At 39.5% G+C, this 16,426-nt stretch overlaps 1 protein-coding gene across 1 annotated transcript in view; it reads right to left on the bottom strand.

Moving 5' to 3' along the window:
- Positions 1 to 16,426, bottom strand: part of Oseg2 (intraflagellar transport protein Oseg2) — an 892,258-nt gene that overhangs the window by 109,045 nt on the left and 766,787 nt on the right. Inside the window, exon 25 of the mRNA XM_067142201.2 lies at positions 13,738 to 13,882. Coding sequence (XP_066998302.2) covers positions 13,738 to 13,882 — 145 coding nt within the window. The remainder of the gene's footprint in view (positions 1 to 13,737; positions 13,883 to 16,426) is intronic.

Here is a 16,426-nt window from a genome sequence, read left to right as displayed (position 1 = left end):
GATATGTTTTCCAATGATAAAATGAAAAATAAACAAAACATAAAGGAAAAGCACTAGCTCCATTGAGGATGAACGAGGTGAGGTTCTTATGCAGAGACAAGACATTCTTCAAAGATGGGAAGAGTATTTCAAAGAATGTCTACGTGTAAAGAGCACTAAAAATTAAGTTGATGATGAACTGGAACTGTTACCATGAGGGACCAATACAGTCAAAGAGGGAATATCAATAGCAGACACTGAATGGAGATAAGAAAATGAAGTCAAGGAAAGCAGCTAGAATTGAGGAAATTTTTGTCAGTATGATAAAGGTAAAGCACAAGCAGGGCAGGTTTTTCTCCGGGAACTCCAGTTTTCCGTGTCATCCCTTCATTCCAGCAACAATCTCCAATATCATTTTATTTCATGTATCATTTATTAAGCATTGCTCCAGAAGAGTGTGACAGGCTTCAGTAGCTGGCACAACTCCTGTCCTTGCCACTAGATGGGGGCTTCATTCATTCCATTCCTGACCCGGTCGAATGACTGGAAACAGGCTGTGGATTTTCATTCATGATAAAGGTAGCAGGTCCTATTGGGATATAGTGGCTCTACAGACAGTTTACAGTAATTCGGAGGAAGAGGAGGTACCTGAAGAGTGGGGAAGAGGAACAACAACAACAACAACAATAACAACAAAAACAACAACTAGGCCACAAGAACAAGAACCTTTCAATTGACTGTCTAGCATGTGCAGACAATCTCGCGGTTTTCGCTGATTTCTTGGTTCTGGCCACGAAGCAAATCAACCAGCTTCAAACACAAGCTGCAAAGGCGGGCCTCCAAATCTCCTTTGAAAAAACGAAATTCATTACAAACATCAAACTGGCGCCAAGTGAGCTAGAAGGGACTCACGGAAAAGTCAAGCGAGTTGAAAAATTTAAGTATCTTGGTGAATGGGTAGAACCTAACATGTCCGAAAAAGAAGCCTTTGCTTCACGCATGAATAAAATGGAAATGGCTTACCATCTGACTAAAAATGTCTATAACAAAAGATTTATATCTCTGAATGCAAAAATGAAACACTATTGCACTGTCATCTGGCCAGAGGCTCTATATGCAGCGGAATGTCTCGCCATGAACAAAAAAGGCATGATCGAGAAATTGGAGGCCAAGGAAAGAAAGATTTTGAGAAAAATCTTAGGTCCAGTCAAAGACAATGGCGAATTTAGGAGACGGCACAACCAGGAGTTATACTCGCATGTGGAGAAAATAACCGATGTGATGGGAAAAAGGAGGATTACTTTTTATGGACACGTGGCCCGAATGAATTCAACACGGTTAACCAACTGCATTTTCACTTTCCTCCAAGAGAAAAAGGCAAAGGGGGCATGGTTCAGTGAGGTACAGAAAGATCTGCAAGAGATTGGGATCTCATTTGAAGATATCCAGGAGCGTGTCCCACTTAAGAAAATACTCCAAGAACATCAGAGTTTCCAACCAAAGCCGAAGATGAAAACTGGAAAGGCATGGACTAAAGAGCGGAAGGAGCAACACCGTATACGAATGAAGGAATACTGGACCAACATTAAAGCTCAAGGGAAACAATTGAAATGACATGGTCCTTAGTTGGCCGAAACGAAACAAGAAAGAATAATAATAATAATAATAATAATAATAATAATAATAATAATAATAATAATAATAATAATAATAATAATAATAATCAACATTTTTGTCAATGGAGACCAGAAAATGGCCCAGAATTATAGAAGTGTTACCACCAACCTGCACACAACAAGGCTGCTGGAAAGTATTCTGGATAAATGAATCCAGAAAAAGATAGAAGAGTCCATTGATGAAGAGCAGTTTGTATTTCACGAAGACAAGTCAATGTTTGGCCCAATATTCACCATGCAACAAATGATGGAAAAAAGCTGGGAGTATGGAAAAAAACCTAAAAATGACTTTCTTAGACACAGAAAACGTACTTGACAATGTACCATGAGACTTCAGTGTGGAGAGAGTATCAGATCAGCAAAAATCTAATTGTGTCATATATATAGAGAGAGATACAAACACGAAATGTAACAAATAACACAGAGAACACAATTACAATTAAGTTTCCTCTCTCTTCTATGTTTATGCCACTTTCTTCTTATCCTGCACTTCCCACTGAAGGTCTTTCAAGATGGCCCCTCAATGAGCTTTGAAGCCTGCCCTCTTGATAAAGTTGGGAAGCAGAAAGAAGCTCGTCAGGGGGCTGAGAAGAGATGGATGTAGAAGAACTGGGATCAGTGATGAGAGAACCTGTCTATTGAAGATATGGAGATTGCCCTCGACCTTTTGTGTTTTCGTGTTTTTCTCTTTCTATTGCTCCCTACTCTCAAAATGGCCTGTCACTGTGTTCATTCAGTTGTGTGTTACATTTCTTGCTCCTATCTCTCTATATACGACACGATCTCACATTTATTTGTCCCTTTCCAATACTTGGAAGATCTAATTGTGATGAACAAAAGAATGTAACAGCTGTGTTAAAACTATTGTTTAAGTTTGAAACTGGTGATAGGCAAGGAAGTGTGTTGTCATCCATACTATCCATCGTTGTGTTGAATGAATTAGAAAGAAAGTGAAAGACAATATGGATATGTATGTTGGGTATTCAGCTCAAAGGCTGGTTTGATCCTCTACAGCTCCACCAACAGCTGTCATAGACAGCCTAGGTGTCAGTGAAGAGGCATACTAGGGAAATGAGGAGTGATGTAGTTTCCCGTTGCTTTCCTCACGGAGTCAGAAGTTGCTGTTACATATAAGTCTGCCAAGCCCACTGAAATGCATGCACCAACAGACCCTATGAGCGATATTTTCACATCATTCATAACAGAGACTGGCTGCATAAGGAACGGTATTACTAGAATCGCTCATCCCTTGGTCACTTTCATATTGTCAAAGCCAAGGATGAGACTGAGACAGGTCAATGAAAGTAACAAATTTATTCTAGCCCATACCAGAAGACATAGTGCACTGTAAACACTACATCCCGCCAACAAAGGCTTAATATGGATAAAGTGAACACAATGTCATTCGCAGAATATAGGGTGATTTTGGGGTAAGGACAAAGAGATCCAACTTTGACTAGAGAAGAGAGAGTCAAAGGAGGGATTATTAAAATGCATGGAATACCACAGGGGGTCATACGAAACTTCAAATACCTCAGAGTGTTTTCTTGTGTCATATATAGATACAAGCATGAAAATTAACACAGAAGAGAATGAACATAATGACAATTATATTTCTTCCCTTTTTATGTGTTATGCTGCTTTCTTCTTACCCCACACTTCCCTCAACAAGATTGAGGACCTTCCAAGACAGAAAATTGGCAAGGAAACTCATGCATGTATCGGACAAACATCAGGATTTTACGAGTGTGTTAAAGATACAGTGTGGAAAAAGGAAGTGCCTATGAAATGCAAAGAGATATTGTACAAACAGTATTATGCATCGATCCTGAAATACGTTGCAGGAACATGGACATTTACACAATGACAAAAGAGCAAGGTCCTGACTGCAGAAATGAGGTTTCTCAGAATCATGATGAGTAAAGCCAGGAGAGGTAGAATTTGGAATGAAGAGGTCAGGAATGTATCAAAGTACAAAGAATTCAAAATAAGATGCAGTAGATGTAACCACACTGACATGGTTTGGTCACTTGATCAGGATGCCAGAAGAGCAACTACATAAGAGAATCTTCCATGAGAAGATAAAAGGAAAGAGACCTAGAGGAAAGCCCAGAAAATGATGGAAAACATCTGCTGTAGAGTTTCTTTGCTAGTGGCTTTACGTCGCACCGACAGAGATAGGTCTCATGGCGATGATGGGATAGGAAAGACCTAGGAGTTGGAAGGAAGCGGCCATGGCCTTAATTAAGGTACAGCCCCAGCATTTGCCTGGTGTGAAAATGGGAAACCACGCTGTTGTAGAGTACTGCAGATCGTTGTAGATATGAAGAGCTCTGACACATCACCCAACACAGGGGAAACCTCGAAATGGGATATGAAGTAAAATACAATTATGGAAACTAGAGTGAAACAGTAAAAAAGAAATAATTTTAAATGTCCAAACCCATAGCACTACAGCCCTGATGGGCCTTGGCCACCAAGCAATTGTTGCTTATACCAAGGACCTGCAGATTACAAGGTAATGCATGGTCAGTGCAATGAATCCTGTCTAGACTGAGGTTGCTGTTGTATACAAGAAGCACAATATACAAACACAACTTAAAAGTTCATTTTTGTGAGATCTTTCACATAATACATAAGAACAAATTGTCTTTGAACTTGCTTCTTATTCTGAGCATGCATTAAATTACACAGTGAGTAAGCTTGATGCTCTACTGAGAAATGTGTACATTTATACAAATTTACCCTACTATGTACAAACTGATTTACTTCAATAATATAGAATGTAAAGAACTATAATAGCTGATGGCTATCTACTACCTGAAATTCTAGTCATTTGAATATAATGCTAAATAACAGAATGCTATCTGACTTGGCTGAGTTATAAGGAAGGAGAGATCCAATGAGGCTTTAGCAAGTCCTGAGGTAATACCTCCCGATCAGAGTTCGGTCCGCCTACTCAGTCCACATTTTCAACAGGGTACCTCCGTGGCTGACACACACACTCTCACTCTCTCTCTCTCTCTGCGTCAGCTGGAAATACCATGTACATTCCCGAAGACTCGATGAGTGAGAGGGTTGCATGCTTCCAGGCGAAGGACACTACAACACCCACCCCTCCTAATTGCGTCGGTATGGTGTGAAATGACAAAGACGCTGGCGACAGCTTCTATGCTGGACTGGAGAGTCGGCCTTGTTGGTTGTGGTGTCCGCTGCCTGATCCTTGCGGTGGAGCATAGAGTTTTATTATTTATAAGTTTCATATTCCGTATTGATTGGATTCAATGTAATAGACAAGAAAAATGTTCCACCGATCAATACATTTATTGTGAATGAATTATTGCACTAGTACCGGTTTCGACCTATCTTGGCCATCATCAGCTAGCACACAAATTTACAGTCATAGGACAAAATTACAAAAACGTTACGTAAGAGCATCCGGATGTCTAATGAAAAATGGAAGTAAAATATATTGCAGTATGTTGCGTTAAAATATCTCTGATTAAAAGTGGTGACGGTTAGAATAAACTAAAACCTATTGATTGAGCATGGACATGAGTACATAAACACATTAAAATATATATGCCACATCATAAGACACTAAAAAATATAGCACATTAATCACATTAAAACATGGTATATTTTAAAAACGTCTATTAAAATTTGAGTTCATGTTACGTTGCATTCATTTTTCAATCCTCTTGTAGTTCTTGTGTTGATTAAGATGTATTAGGTGATCAACGAGAATGTTCTATGGCTGATATACTTTGTATTGGTATGTTATAAGAACTCTTGTCAGTAAAATTTGAAAATTGAGTACTGTGCAATTCAACTGTTGATGTAGTCAGGTAAGATTTATATATACAGCAAGATAGGGTTTAATTTTAGAGCAGTTGGTGGTGACACTTCTCTCGTCTATGCACGTTATATGGTTGTTATCTGTAAAGAAAAGCTAATATGAGTATAGCGTATGTATGAAGGAATGCCTGGATGTATGTGTGAAATGAAAAAAGTACTTACTGTTGTTGCTGCGGAGGTTGCGTACCAATACGTTTGGAGATTTGTTGTGTTCTGCTGCAAGTACGTCTGGGGCTCATGTGAGCTGTGTGGAGGGATGTTGGTGGAGGGGATGGAGGAGTGGCTATTGTGAAGGTAGGGGCGGGGTTAGGTTTGTGATTCGTCGGTTTGTTATGACGTGTGTTTACTAATTTGAGATAGTCGTTTTTTATTGCAGGAATGACTTTGTCAAAAATGATACTGGTTTTCTCTGTAATGTCGTTAATGTTATGATTGGGGTTAGCGTATTGATCCAAAGAAATATAGAAATCGACTATCTCAAATTAGTAAACACATGTCATAACAAACCGACGAATCACAAACCTAACCCCGCCCCTACCTTCACAATAGCCACTCCTCCATCCCCTCCACCAACATCCCTCCACACAGCTCACATGAGCCCCAGACGTACTCGCAGCAGAACACAACAAATCTCCAAACATATTGGTACACAACCTCCACAGCAACAACAGTAAGTACTTTTTTTTCATTTCACACATACATCCAGGCATTCCTTCATACATACGCTATACTCATATTAGCTTTTCTTTACAGATAACAACCATATAACGTGCATAGACGAGAGAAGTGTCACCACCAACTGCTCTAAAATTAAACCCTATCTTGCTGTATATATAAATCTTACCTGACTACATCAACAGTTGAATTGCACAGTACTCAATTTTCAAATTTTACTGACAAGAGTTCTTATAACATACCAATACAAAGTATATCAGCCATAGAACATTCTCGTTGATCACCTAATACATCTTAATCAACACAAGAACTACAAGAGGATTGAAAAATGAATGCAACGCAACATGAACTCAAATTTTAATAGACGTTTTTAAAATATACCATGTTTTAATGTGCTTAATGTGCTATATTTTTTAGTGTCTTATGATGTGGCTTATATATTTTAATGTGTTTATGTACTCATGTCCATGCTCAATCAATAGGTTTTAGTTTATTCTAACCATCACCACTTTTAATCAGAGATATTTTAACGCAACATACTGCAATATATTTTACTTCCATTTTTTATCAGACATCCGGATGCTCTTACGTAACATCTTTGTAATTTTGTCCTATGACTGTAAATTTGTGTGCTAGCTGATGATGGCCAAGATAGGTCGAAACCGGTACTAGTGCAATAATTCATTCACAATAAATGTATTGATCGGTGGAACATTTTTCTTGTCTATTACACTGGAGCATAGAGTTGTCCTGAAAAGAACCCATCATTATTAAATGGTCCAGAGCTCTTTCTGCGATGGAGGGAATCAACATCAGGTGATGGATGGTAGCGACAGTGGAGCTGGTCCTGGTGGCGATGGATGTGTTTCTTTGTAGGCTGGATTTCATAGAGACGATTGCCCAAGGTACAGCAGATGATACCAGGTATCCATTGAGGATTGTGTTGGGAAGTCCGGACATATACTGTACTTTGTCGACTGCTTGGAACTTGGGTTATGAGCAATGCTGCTGGGCAATAAGAGGCTGCAACAAAGATAGTAACGTTCGATGAGGGCGACCATGTAGCTTGTGTGCTGGAGTGACATCTTTACCAAGCACAGTCCTGTACTTTCCTAGCAATTGTAATAAGGCTTGGTCCTTGTTTAAACCAGAGGATACAGCTTTCTTCATGTTTTACTTGAATGTTTGTACAAAACGTTCAGCTTTACCATTATATTGTGGATGAAAAGGAAGTGCCAAAATGTGCCTAATGCCATTAGTGTTGCAAAAGGCTTGGAATTTAGCAGCAGTGAATTGAAGTACACTGTTGGAAATTAAGGTTTGGGGTAAACCTTCAGTAGTGAAAATATTCTGGAGTGCTCTAATAGCAGCTTCTGTAGTGGTAGAGTGCACTTCTACAATGTAAGGGAAATTTGATAGTGAGTCTATCACGATGAGCCACATGGAGTTGAGAAAGGGTCCTGCAAAAACTTTGTGTACACGTTCCCACGGAGAACTAGCTGGGTGCCATGAAGCGAGGTCAGATGTAGGCGCATTCTGGTGAGCTTGACATGGTTCACAGTGGCGTATGAGCTTTTTGATGTCAGCGTCAATACCTGGCCAATAGCAGTATTGACTGGCGAGTTGCTTGATACATGATATTTCCCAATGACCTTCATGTAACAAGTGGAGAAGTTGCTTCTTAAGGCTAAGTGTGATCACCACTCTGAACAGTGTGCCTGTTCCTAATAGGATAACTCCTGAACGTACTGTTAGACGATTTTAAGATGGTGATAAGGTGCAAGGTCGGTAGGAAGTTTGTGTTGAAGCGGCCAACCATTGTGAATATAAGTACGAATGGTGGCTAGTATACTATCCTTATCTGTTGCTTTTGCGATCCAAGTAGTGTGAATAGGAAAACTGGAGACAGTTTCTTCAAGTTCCATGTCTAACTTATGACATTCAGTTTCTTAAGCATCAAAAGTAGTATCCGGACCAGCTGGTAGGCAAGAGAGAGCATCAGCATTACAATGCTTGGATGTGCTACGATATGCAATTTAATAGGAGCAGTCAGAGAGAAATAATGACCATCTCTGAAGTTTCCAGGGAGAATGTTCAGGTACCTTATTACCAGGCTGAAATAATTGAACAAGAGGCTTGTGATCCATGATGATAAGGAAATGGTTACCATACAGATATCCACTGAAGCGGCGAATGCAAAAGATAATTGCTAACGCTTCTTTATCTGAGAGTAGTGACATTGCTGTTTGTTGAGTGTCTTGGAAGCAAATGCAATAGGTCGCTCTTATCCGTGGCTATCCTCCTGTGAGAGAACTGCGCCAAGTCCGTGTTCTGATGAATCATTGGCAAGGGTGATTAGCTTACCGGGTTGAAAATGTGTAAGCTTGATGGCTTGAACTTGTGCTTTGTTGATGGTCTACCAGGCATGATGACACTGCTGAGACCAAGGACCCATCTTGCATAGAGCATTCAAAGAAGCTGCTACTGAAGCAAATCAAGGAATGAACTTGTTGCAGCAGTTAGCTTTTCCGATGAAGGATTGTAACTGTTTGATATTCTGTGGTGCTGGCATGTTGATGATGGCAGACACGTTCTGTTAACGGGCCGAATGCCATGTTTATCCACGATATGTCCTAGGTACTGAACTAGCTGTTGAAAGAATATGCATTTAGCAAGATTAGCATGCAGGCCATTTTCTTTCAACTTCGTGAGTACCAGCTGCAGATTATGCAGGTGATCTTGATGTACTTTACCCATGACAAGGATGTCTTTTTTTTTTTTTTTTTGCTATGGGCTTTACGTCGCACTGACACAGATAGGTCTTATGGCGACGATGGGATAGGAAAGGCCTAGGAGTTGGAAGGAAGCGGCCATGGCCTTAATTAAGGTACAGCCCCAGCATTTGCCTGGTGTGAAAATGGGAAACCACAGAAAACCATTTTCAGAGCTGCCGATAGTGGGATTCGAACATACTATCTCCCGGATGCAAGCTCACAGCCGCGTGCCTCTACGCGCACGACCAACTCGCCCGGTGGCAAGGATGTCGTCAAGATAATTAGCACAACCGGGAATGGAGACTGTAATTTGCTCCAAACATCACTGGAAAATCGCAGCAGAGGCAGAGACAAAAAGGAAGGCGCTGTAGTTGTAGAAGACCTAGAGGTGTATTCAACGTGAGGTATGTTTAGACTCATCATCTAAGGGTAGATGGAGATAAGCATCTTTCAGGTCGATCTTAGAGAAGTATTGTCCACCTGATAAGCGGTGAAATAAATCTTCCGGACGGGGCATTGGGAAAACCTCTGTTACAATCGGAGAATTGACCATAGATCTAAAATCACCACAGACGCGGATACCACCATTTGCCTTCTTGACTAATACAAGGGGTGTAGTCCATCTGCTGGAGTTGACTGGTGCTACAATACCAGCTGCCTGCCATCTCCGTAGTTCTTGCTTAACTTGATCCTGAAGCACAAGAGGGACATGACGCTTTTCGTGAGGCTTAGCTCCTGGTTTAAGCTGGATATGAGCTATGCATCCTTTAGCTGTGCCTAGGGTGAAGTCGAAAACTTCCAGAAATTAGTCAAGTAGTTTAGTAATATCTGCAGTAGGTTGCAATTCGGAGACAGCATTGACGTTGTCACGTATTTGAAATCCAAATAGGTTGAAGAGATCCATGCCTAGAATGTTGGATGCTGTGTAGTTGTTTACAACCAGTATTTGTTAGCTACCTCAGCTGCATTCTTAGTAGTCATTTCATAAACTGTGGCAACACTCTGTACTTCCACTAATGAAGGGTTACTGCTTTTGACAACTTCAAAATGGATCTCGTCTTGTGGCGTATGGAGGATGACCATGTCTCAAATGAGTGAGTCAGTATATGGCGTGTCACCACCATCCCTATGACAGATGAATTTGCAGCTCTTGGTGAGACCACGTAGCTCTGCAATCCATTCTGTGTGAGGCTGTTGCGGTTTCATTCGACACTGAAAAATTTATACCGAGCTGCCATAATGTGGAGATTTTTGGAATAGTATTCGTTTAGGCGAGCTATGACCTGATTGAAAGGAACTGCCGATATCTGCTCTTCCATGCTTAATTTTCTGAGCAATTCGCAGGTTTCATTTCCCATAGAACTGAGGAATAGAGCTCGTTGGCGCATCTCATCTGTAATGGCATGAGAGATGAAGTACTGCTGTAAGCGAGCAAAATACACAGACCAGTCCTCTTTATCTTGTTCGAAAGACGCAAATGAAGGAACTGCAGTGCCATGTTGGGAAATAGACAGAGCCCGAAGGGCTGTGAGTAGTGCTGTTCGCTGTTGCTGCATGAATTGCTGTTGCTGTTGCTGCACAAAGTCTGGAGAATGGCTCCTAATTGTTCTGGAGCTGCCATAATTGTGTATAATGAAATGAAATGGCATATGGCTTTTAGTGCCGGGAGTGTCTGAGGACACGTTCGGCTCGCCAGGTGCAGGTCTTTTGATTCAACGCCCATAGGCGACCTGCGCATTGTGATGAGGATGAAATGACGATGAAGACGACGTATAAACCCAGCCCCTGTCCCAGTGAAATTAACCAATGATGGTTAAAATTCCCAACCCTGCCAGGATCGAACCCAGGACCCTTGTGACCAAAGGCCAGCATGCTAACCATTTAGCCATGGAGCTGGACATTGTGTATAATGCTTATAACACAGCTGTACTGCCTGGCGGGTTGCGTGTAGCAGGTAGCTGGCCGGAGGCTTGTAGGAATAGGGTGAGTGAACGCTGTGTGATGGCGATCTTGTATGCCGTGATCTTCGGCGGGCAACAGGTGAATAGGGCTATGCGTAGACTCACTGTACGAACAAATGCTGCTTGTCCTTGCTGTGAAATGGTTGTCTGTTTTCAGTGGCAAATGTTGGCTGTTTGACTCCGTGCACACGTTTGTGACAAAATGTTGAAAATGGCAGTAATCGAAACTGTTCCTCACCGCAAAAATGCTTTATTTTTGGTGATTTGATTTTGTCCTAGTTGTCTTCGTTGCCATAATGTTATATTGTGGCGATTTGATTTCGGTGCCTAGTTGTCCTTGTCACCATAATGTTGTGTTGTATACAAGAAGCACAATATACAAACACAACTTAGAAGTTTATTTTTATGTGATCTTTCACACAATACATAAGAACAAATTGTCTTTGAACTTGCTTCTTATTCAAATCAAATCAATCAAAATCTCTTTATTTGCAAATGAGGTGTCTACCTCGGTGGCAAATAATACACTAAAATACATTATTGTCAAGCACTAAATTTTAAATTAACAGGAGACGAAGAAAATTTTCCTAGAATACAATATTATACAATTTACGCTAATAATTTTTTCTATTAAACACACACATCATCCTTAATAAATTTATATTGTTTACAAAATTCTACTTATAATATCTTACAAACATAGTCAACTCATATACAGTATGGTATGTCAAATTACTTCTAATAATACTATACAACTGGTATAAGATTAAAATTAACATTGAATTTATTTACATATTTATATTTTACCCATTTTGGAACCTAAGTAGCATAACGACCTGCTGCGTCTTAACCAGAGCCCCTTTTGCCACCACTTTTCAGAGTTCCTGAAGGGCCTTCACAGCTACCGTAGCAGTCCCAGGGCCCTCGAAGTCCCCACTGTACTTCACCCCTACAGGCAGTCCCCTACTTGGGCATGTCCAAACTCCTTAGACCAGGGGATGGAATTAATTTAATCACACACATTTTTTATTTATTTACAATATCCAGCACTGGTCGAATGCCCTCTAACATTTAATTTATTATTTCTGTTGTTGTTTATTCTCTTCTTGAATATCTGTACAGATTTTGGAAAAGGATCAAACACTACCCCTGGTAAACTGTTCCAATCCTTCACGCCCTTCCCAATGAAAGAAAATTTACCCCAATCGCTTCTGCTAAAATTCCTTCTAATTTTGTACTTGTGGTCAGTTCTACCAATATAATTATTTTCCAACTGAAGCCTCTCACGGATATCTCCCCATGCTTCTTCTCCTGTATAGGCTCTATATAATCCTATAAGTCTAGTTTTCTCCCTTCTCTTACTTAAAGTTTCCCACCCAAGTTCCTTTAACATTTCTGATACACTACTCTTTCTCCTGAAATCCCCTGTTACAAACCTTGCTGCTTTCCTCTGCACACCATCTAGTTCTTTTATTAGGTATTCTTGGTGAGGATCCCAAACACTGTTTGCATATTCCAATAATGGACGAACCATACTTAAGTAACTTTTTTCTTTTAATTCTTTGTTGCATCCTTTAAGTAGCCTCATTATGACATGTAACGATCTGTATGCTTTCCCAACAATGTCATCAACATGACCCTGAGCATGTGTTAAATTATACAGCAAGTAAGCTTAATGCTGTACTGAGAAGTATGTACATTTATACAGATTTACCCTACTATGTACAAACTGATTTACATTAATAATGTAGAATGTAAAGAACTATAATAGCTGATGGCTATCTCCTATCTGAAATTCTAGTCGTTTGAATACAATGCGAAATAATAGAATGACTACTGATAGCTAAGGGCTCTAGGTTCATGAATACAATCCTAGCTTGAATACTATACAATATTTCATCATAGCAGAATGCTATCTGATTTGGCTAAGTTATAAGGAAGGTGAGATCTAATGGGGCTCTAGCGAGTCCTGAGGTGATACCTCCCGATCAGTGTTCGGTCCGCCTATTCAGTCCTTATTTTCAACAGGGTACCTCCGTGGCTGACATACTGATCGTTGGACAACAGTTGACTGCCCGCTGTCTATCATATCCAGTCCTGTATATATACTAGGTGGTTGACGTCACACACACTGCGCCAGCACGCTGGCTGGAAATACCATGTACATTCGATGAGTGAATGGGTTGCATGCTTCCAGGCGAAGGACACTACAGCAGTTGCCATCTCCTAATCATGTAGGCTGAGTTGACCATGAACTAACCCTCAGGTCTGGGTAAAAATCCCTGACCTAGCCAGAACTTGAACCCGGAGCCTCCTGGATAAGGGAGAGGTATGGTACCCCTAGACCACGGGACTGGCTGAAATAGTAACTATGAACTTTAAAAGAGTACAAAGGCCACCGAAACAGGAAAACACCACGGTAAACATTCATATCAAGGAATCTGGATGTTAAACAGTGATGTCTAATATAATAAGGGTTTTTGGTTACTGTTCTTTCAATTACTATAAATGAAGGGTTCAGGCATAAAACATGGTAAGCAACAAAAATGTGTGTTTTAACACTCAGGTACCTGGATACAAGATTATTGGCCAACCAACAAAAATTTATGCTTTGTAAAGGTAATGAATTAAGTAAATAGTTAAACATATCATTCATGGATGGTGTACACATTCAGAACAATCAATACCTGTAAACAACTTAAGTTTCATGCAGAACACGTCAACCATCAATAAGATGGCTGCTCAAAGAATAACTTCTCATTCCAGATAACAATACAAATTCAGGAAAATAAAATACAGATCATTAACACAAACCTGACATCAATTTCATCAGCAAGTTTCTTTGCTCTCCTCCAATCTCCTATAGCTATGTATATGTCAATGGCTTCCTTAAGCATACTTCCACTCAGGTAAATCTGAACAGCAAGCTTGGGCTGGTTAACTTTCCATAACTTCGGGCCTATAACACAAAATATGTTCCTAAAAATCAGAACCATACAGACATATATTACGTACACACATACATACCTGGACATTGCCAAAATGGTTGATGATATAAACAGTGTTGTTGAAGATACCTTAAAAAACTTTGTGTCACACAAAAGGGCAGTAATTTGCAAGAAGACTTGAAGGATCACATCTTGAAGTCTGTGACTAACCTTATGAATGTTTTTCCAGAACTTAAGGCATGTATAGCTAATAAAGATGAACAATACAATGAAATGAGTGTAAAGCTTATGAAACTGGAAGAGTAGATTCAGAAGCTAGAGCATCCACACAGAAGTAAGGCAGGACAGGTGGTGCTATATTCTGCTGCTTCTCTGAACCAAGCTGGACCTTGCATAGCTATTACAGCTGCGCCTAGCGGTCAGCCGAGGAGACATTACTCTGAAGTTGCTGACTCAGTAGGATCTGTCATTTCCAAGATTGATAAGCGATACAAATTGTGATGTCTAAAATAAATGAATCTGCAGAAAGTATAAAGACTGTATTGAGAAGTAAAATAAATCCAACTATAATAAACAGTGGAATGAAGACTTTTAAGTCACTTAAAGATGCATGAGTACCTAGTGAGATGGGAAGCAAAGAAGAGATAGAAAACCTGAGCTCAACAATAAATCTGAACTGTGGCAACACCCGAAGCAAAAGTCTCAACCCGAACTTAGTAATATACAATATTCCTAATGAAATTAATAAAGAAAATGTTGAAGAAATAATTAGAATCCAAAACTTGGAATTGGCACTACAGGAGGGAGAAATTATGTCCAAATATATATATATATGTCATAATAAAAGGAACAACGGAATTTAGTTGTGGAAGTGAATTCACAAGTCTGAATGATACTGTTGCAGCATAAACTCAAAATGAGTTAATATGTCATTCAGAAGACTACATTGCACTCTTCAGGTGTTTCAAGTGCAGCCAATACAACCCCAAAAAAGGTAATTGTGCATCGGAAGAAGCCTGTCCACTGTGCACAGAAAGAATGCACAGCTTCCTCAGTAGATTTCAAATTTATTAACTGTGCAACGTACTATACATTAGTTACACTAAAGGAAACAAAATATGTGTCAATCATTCATCATTACACAAAATCTGTCCAAGTCTACCAACAGGAAATATCAAGAAAATGCAGATTATTAATGGCCCAAATAAGCAACAAAACACCGAGGTACTACTCTCACCCTGAAAAGTCTCATATAAGAAGCCTACAAACAATCTGACAGCCTCACACAAAATAGTACAACTATTCATGGAATTAAAAATAAATATAGTATTCTTAGAAGAACCTTACAGCTTCGAGAACAAACAAATATAAGCTATTTTTCTCTGGAAACAGAAAATGCATGGCAGTTATTGTCGTGCTAAAAAAAAAAAATCAATCGAAGCTCTGATCATCAGTTATCTGATGAAGAGGTAATAATAATTGAAATCAGAAGAGGGTCCTTAAACCTCATTACAGCCAGTGTTTACTTTGATATTCAGAAAAATATTGAAACTGATATGATTAAAATAAAGAAGATTTTGGATGTTGCTAAAACAAGAGATGTAGTAGCAGCAATACAACTCAAGGTCATGTCTCTGGTATGACACGTAAACTAACAGCAGAGGGAGAATACTAGAGGATTTTCTGATAGAAAACCAGCTATTCATTATGAATGAAAACAATGGTTCATAAACATTTCAGCCTAGTAGGGGTTCCAGCAATGTCTACTTAATAATACACAATAAACATATTATGAAAGAAATATGGAATTGGAACAAAGCCAAAGATGAGAGCTGGTCCAACCATAGTATCATTACATTTACAATAGGTCTATCAGGAACTAAAACAAACTTCACTCATCACGGAATAAGGCATGTGGTAAGAAAAGATTATTACGAATGTTTCAATAACAATTTCATAAACGCGGTAAGAGAACAGTACAGCAGAAACACAGAAGATTTCGGTCAGCTGGACAAGGAATTAAAGGTCTTAGCTTTCAAACAGCCAGACACAGAAGATACCATCACAAAATTCCAATTCATCACTACAACAACTTGCAAGAAATCTTTTAAAATTTGCACGCCTTCAATGAGAGCAATTAATGGCAAAACAGTTCCCTGGTGGACTATGAAGCTGATGATAATGAGGAAAAATATTAACGCTCAAAGAAGATGATTCCAGGGGACAACAGGAAATGACTAATTGTGCTGGCAGCAGAAATTACAATAGCATGAAACAAAGTGACAATAACAGAATGCCATTAGATAGGAGAAAACGAAATGTTGGAAATAGTTCTGTAGCACTGGCACATCTGCTAATCCATGGAACACTGTGTACAAATTATCTGCCGGGAAAATCAGACACATAGGTCTATCAGGAACTAAAACAAACTTCACTCATCGTGGAATAAGGCATGTGGTAAGAAAAGATGATTACGAATGTTTCAATGACAATTTCATAAATGCGGTAAGAGAACAGTACAGTTGCAGAGCAGAAAATTTCGGTCCGCTGGACAA

Source organism: Anabrus simplex, chromosome 2 (assembly GCF_040414725.1).
Source record: "Anabrus simplex isolate iqAnaSimp1 chromosome 2, ASM4041472v1, whole genome shotgun sequence".
Classification (NCBI taxonomy): Eukaryota; Metazoa; Arthropoda; class Insecta; order Orthoptera; family Tettigoniidae; genus Anabrus; species Anabrus simplex.
The sequence above is the reverse complement of the archived record's forward strand: the minus strand, read 5'-3'. Positions and strand labels throughout refer to the sequence as shown.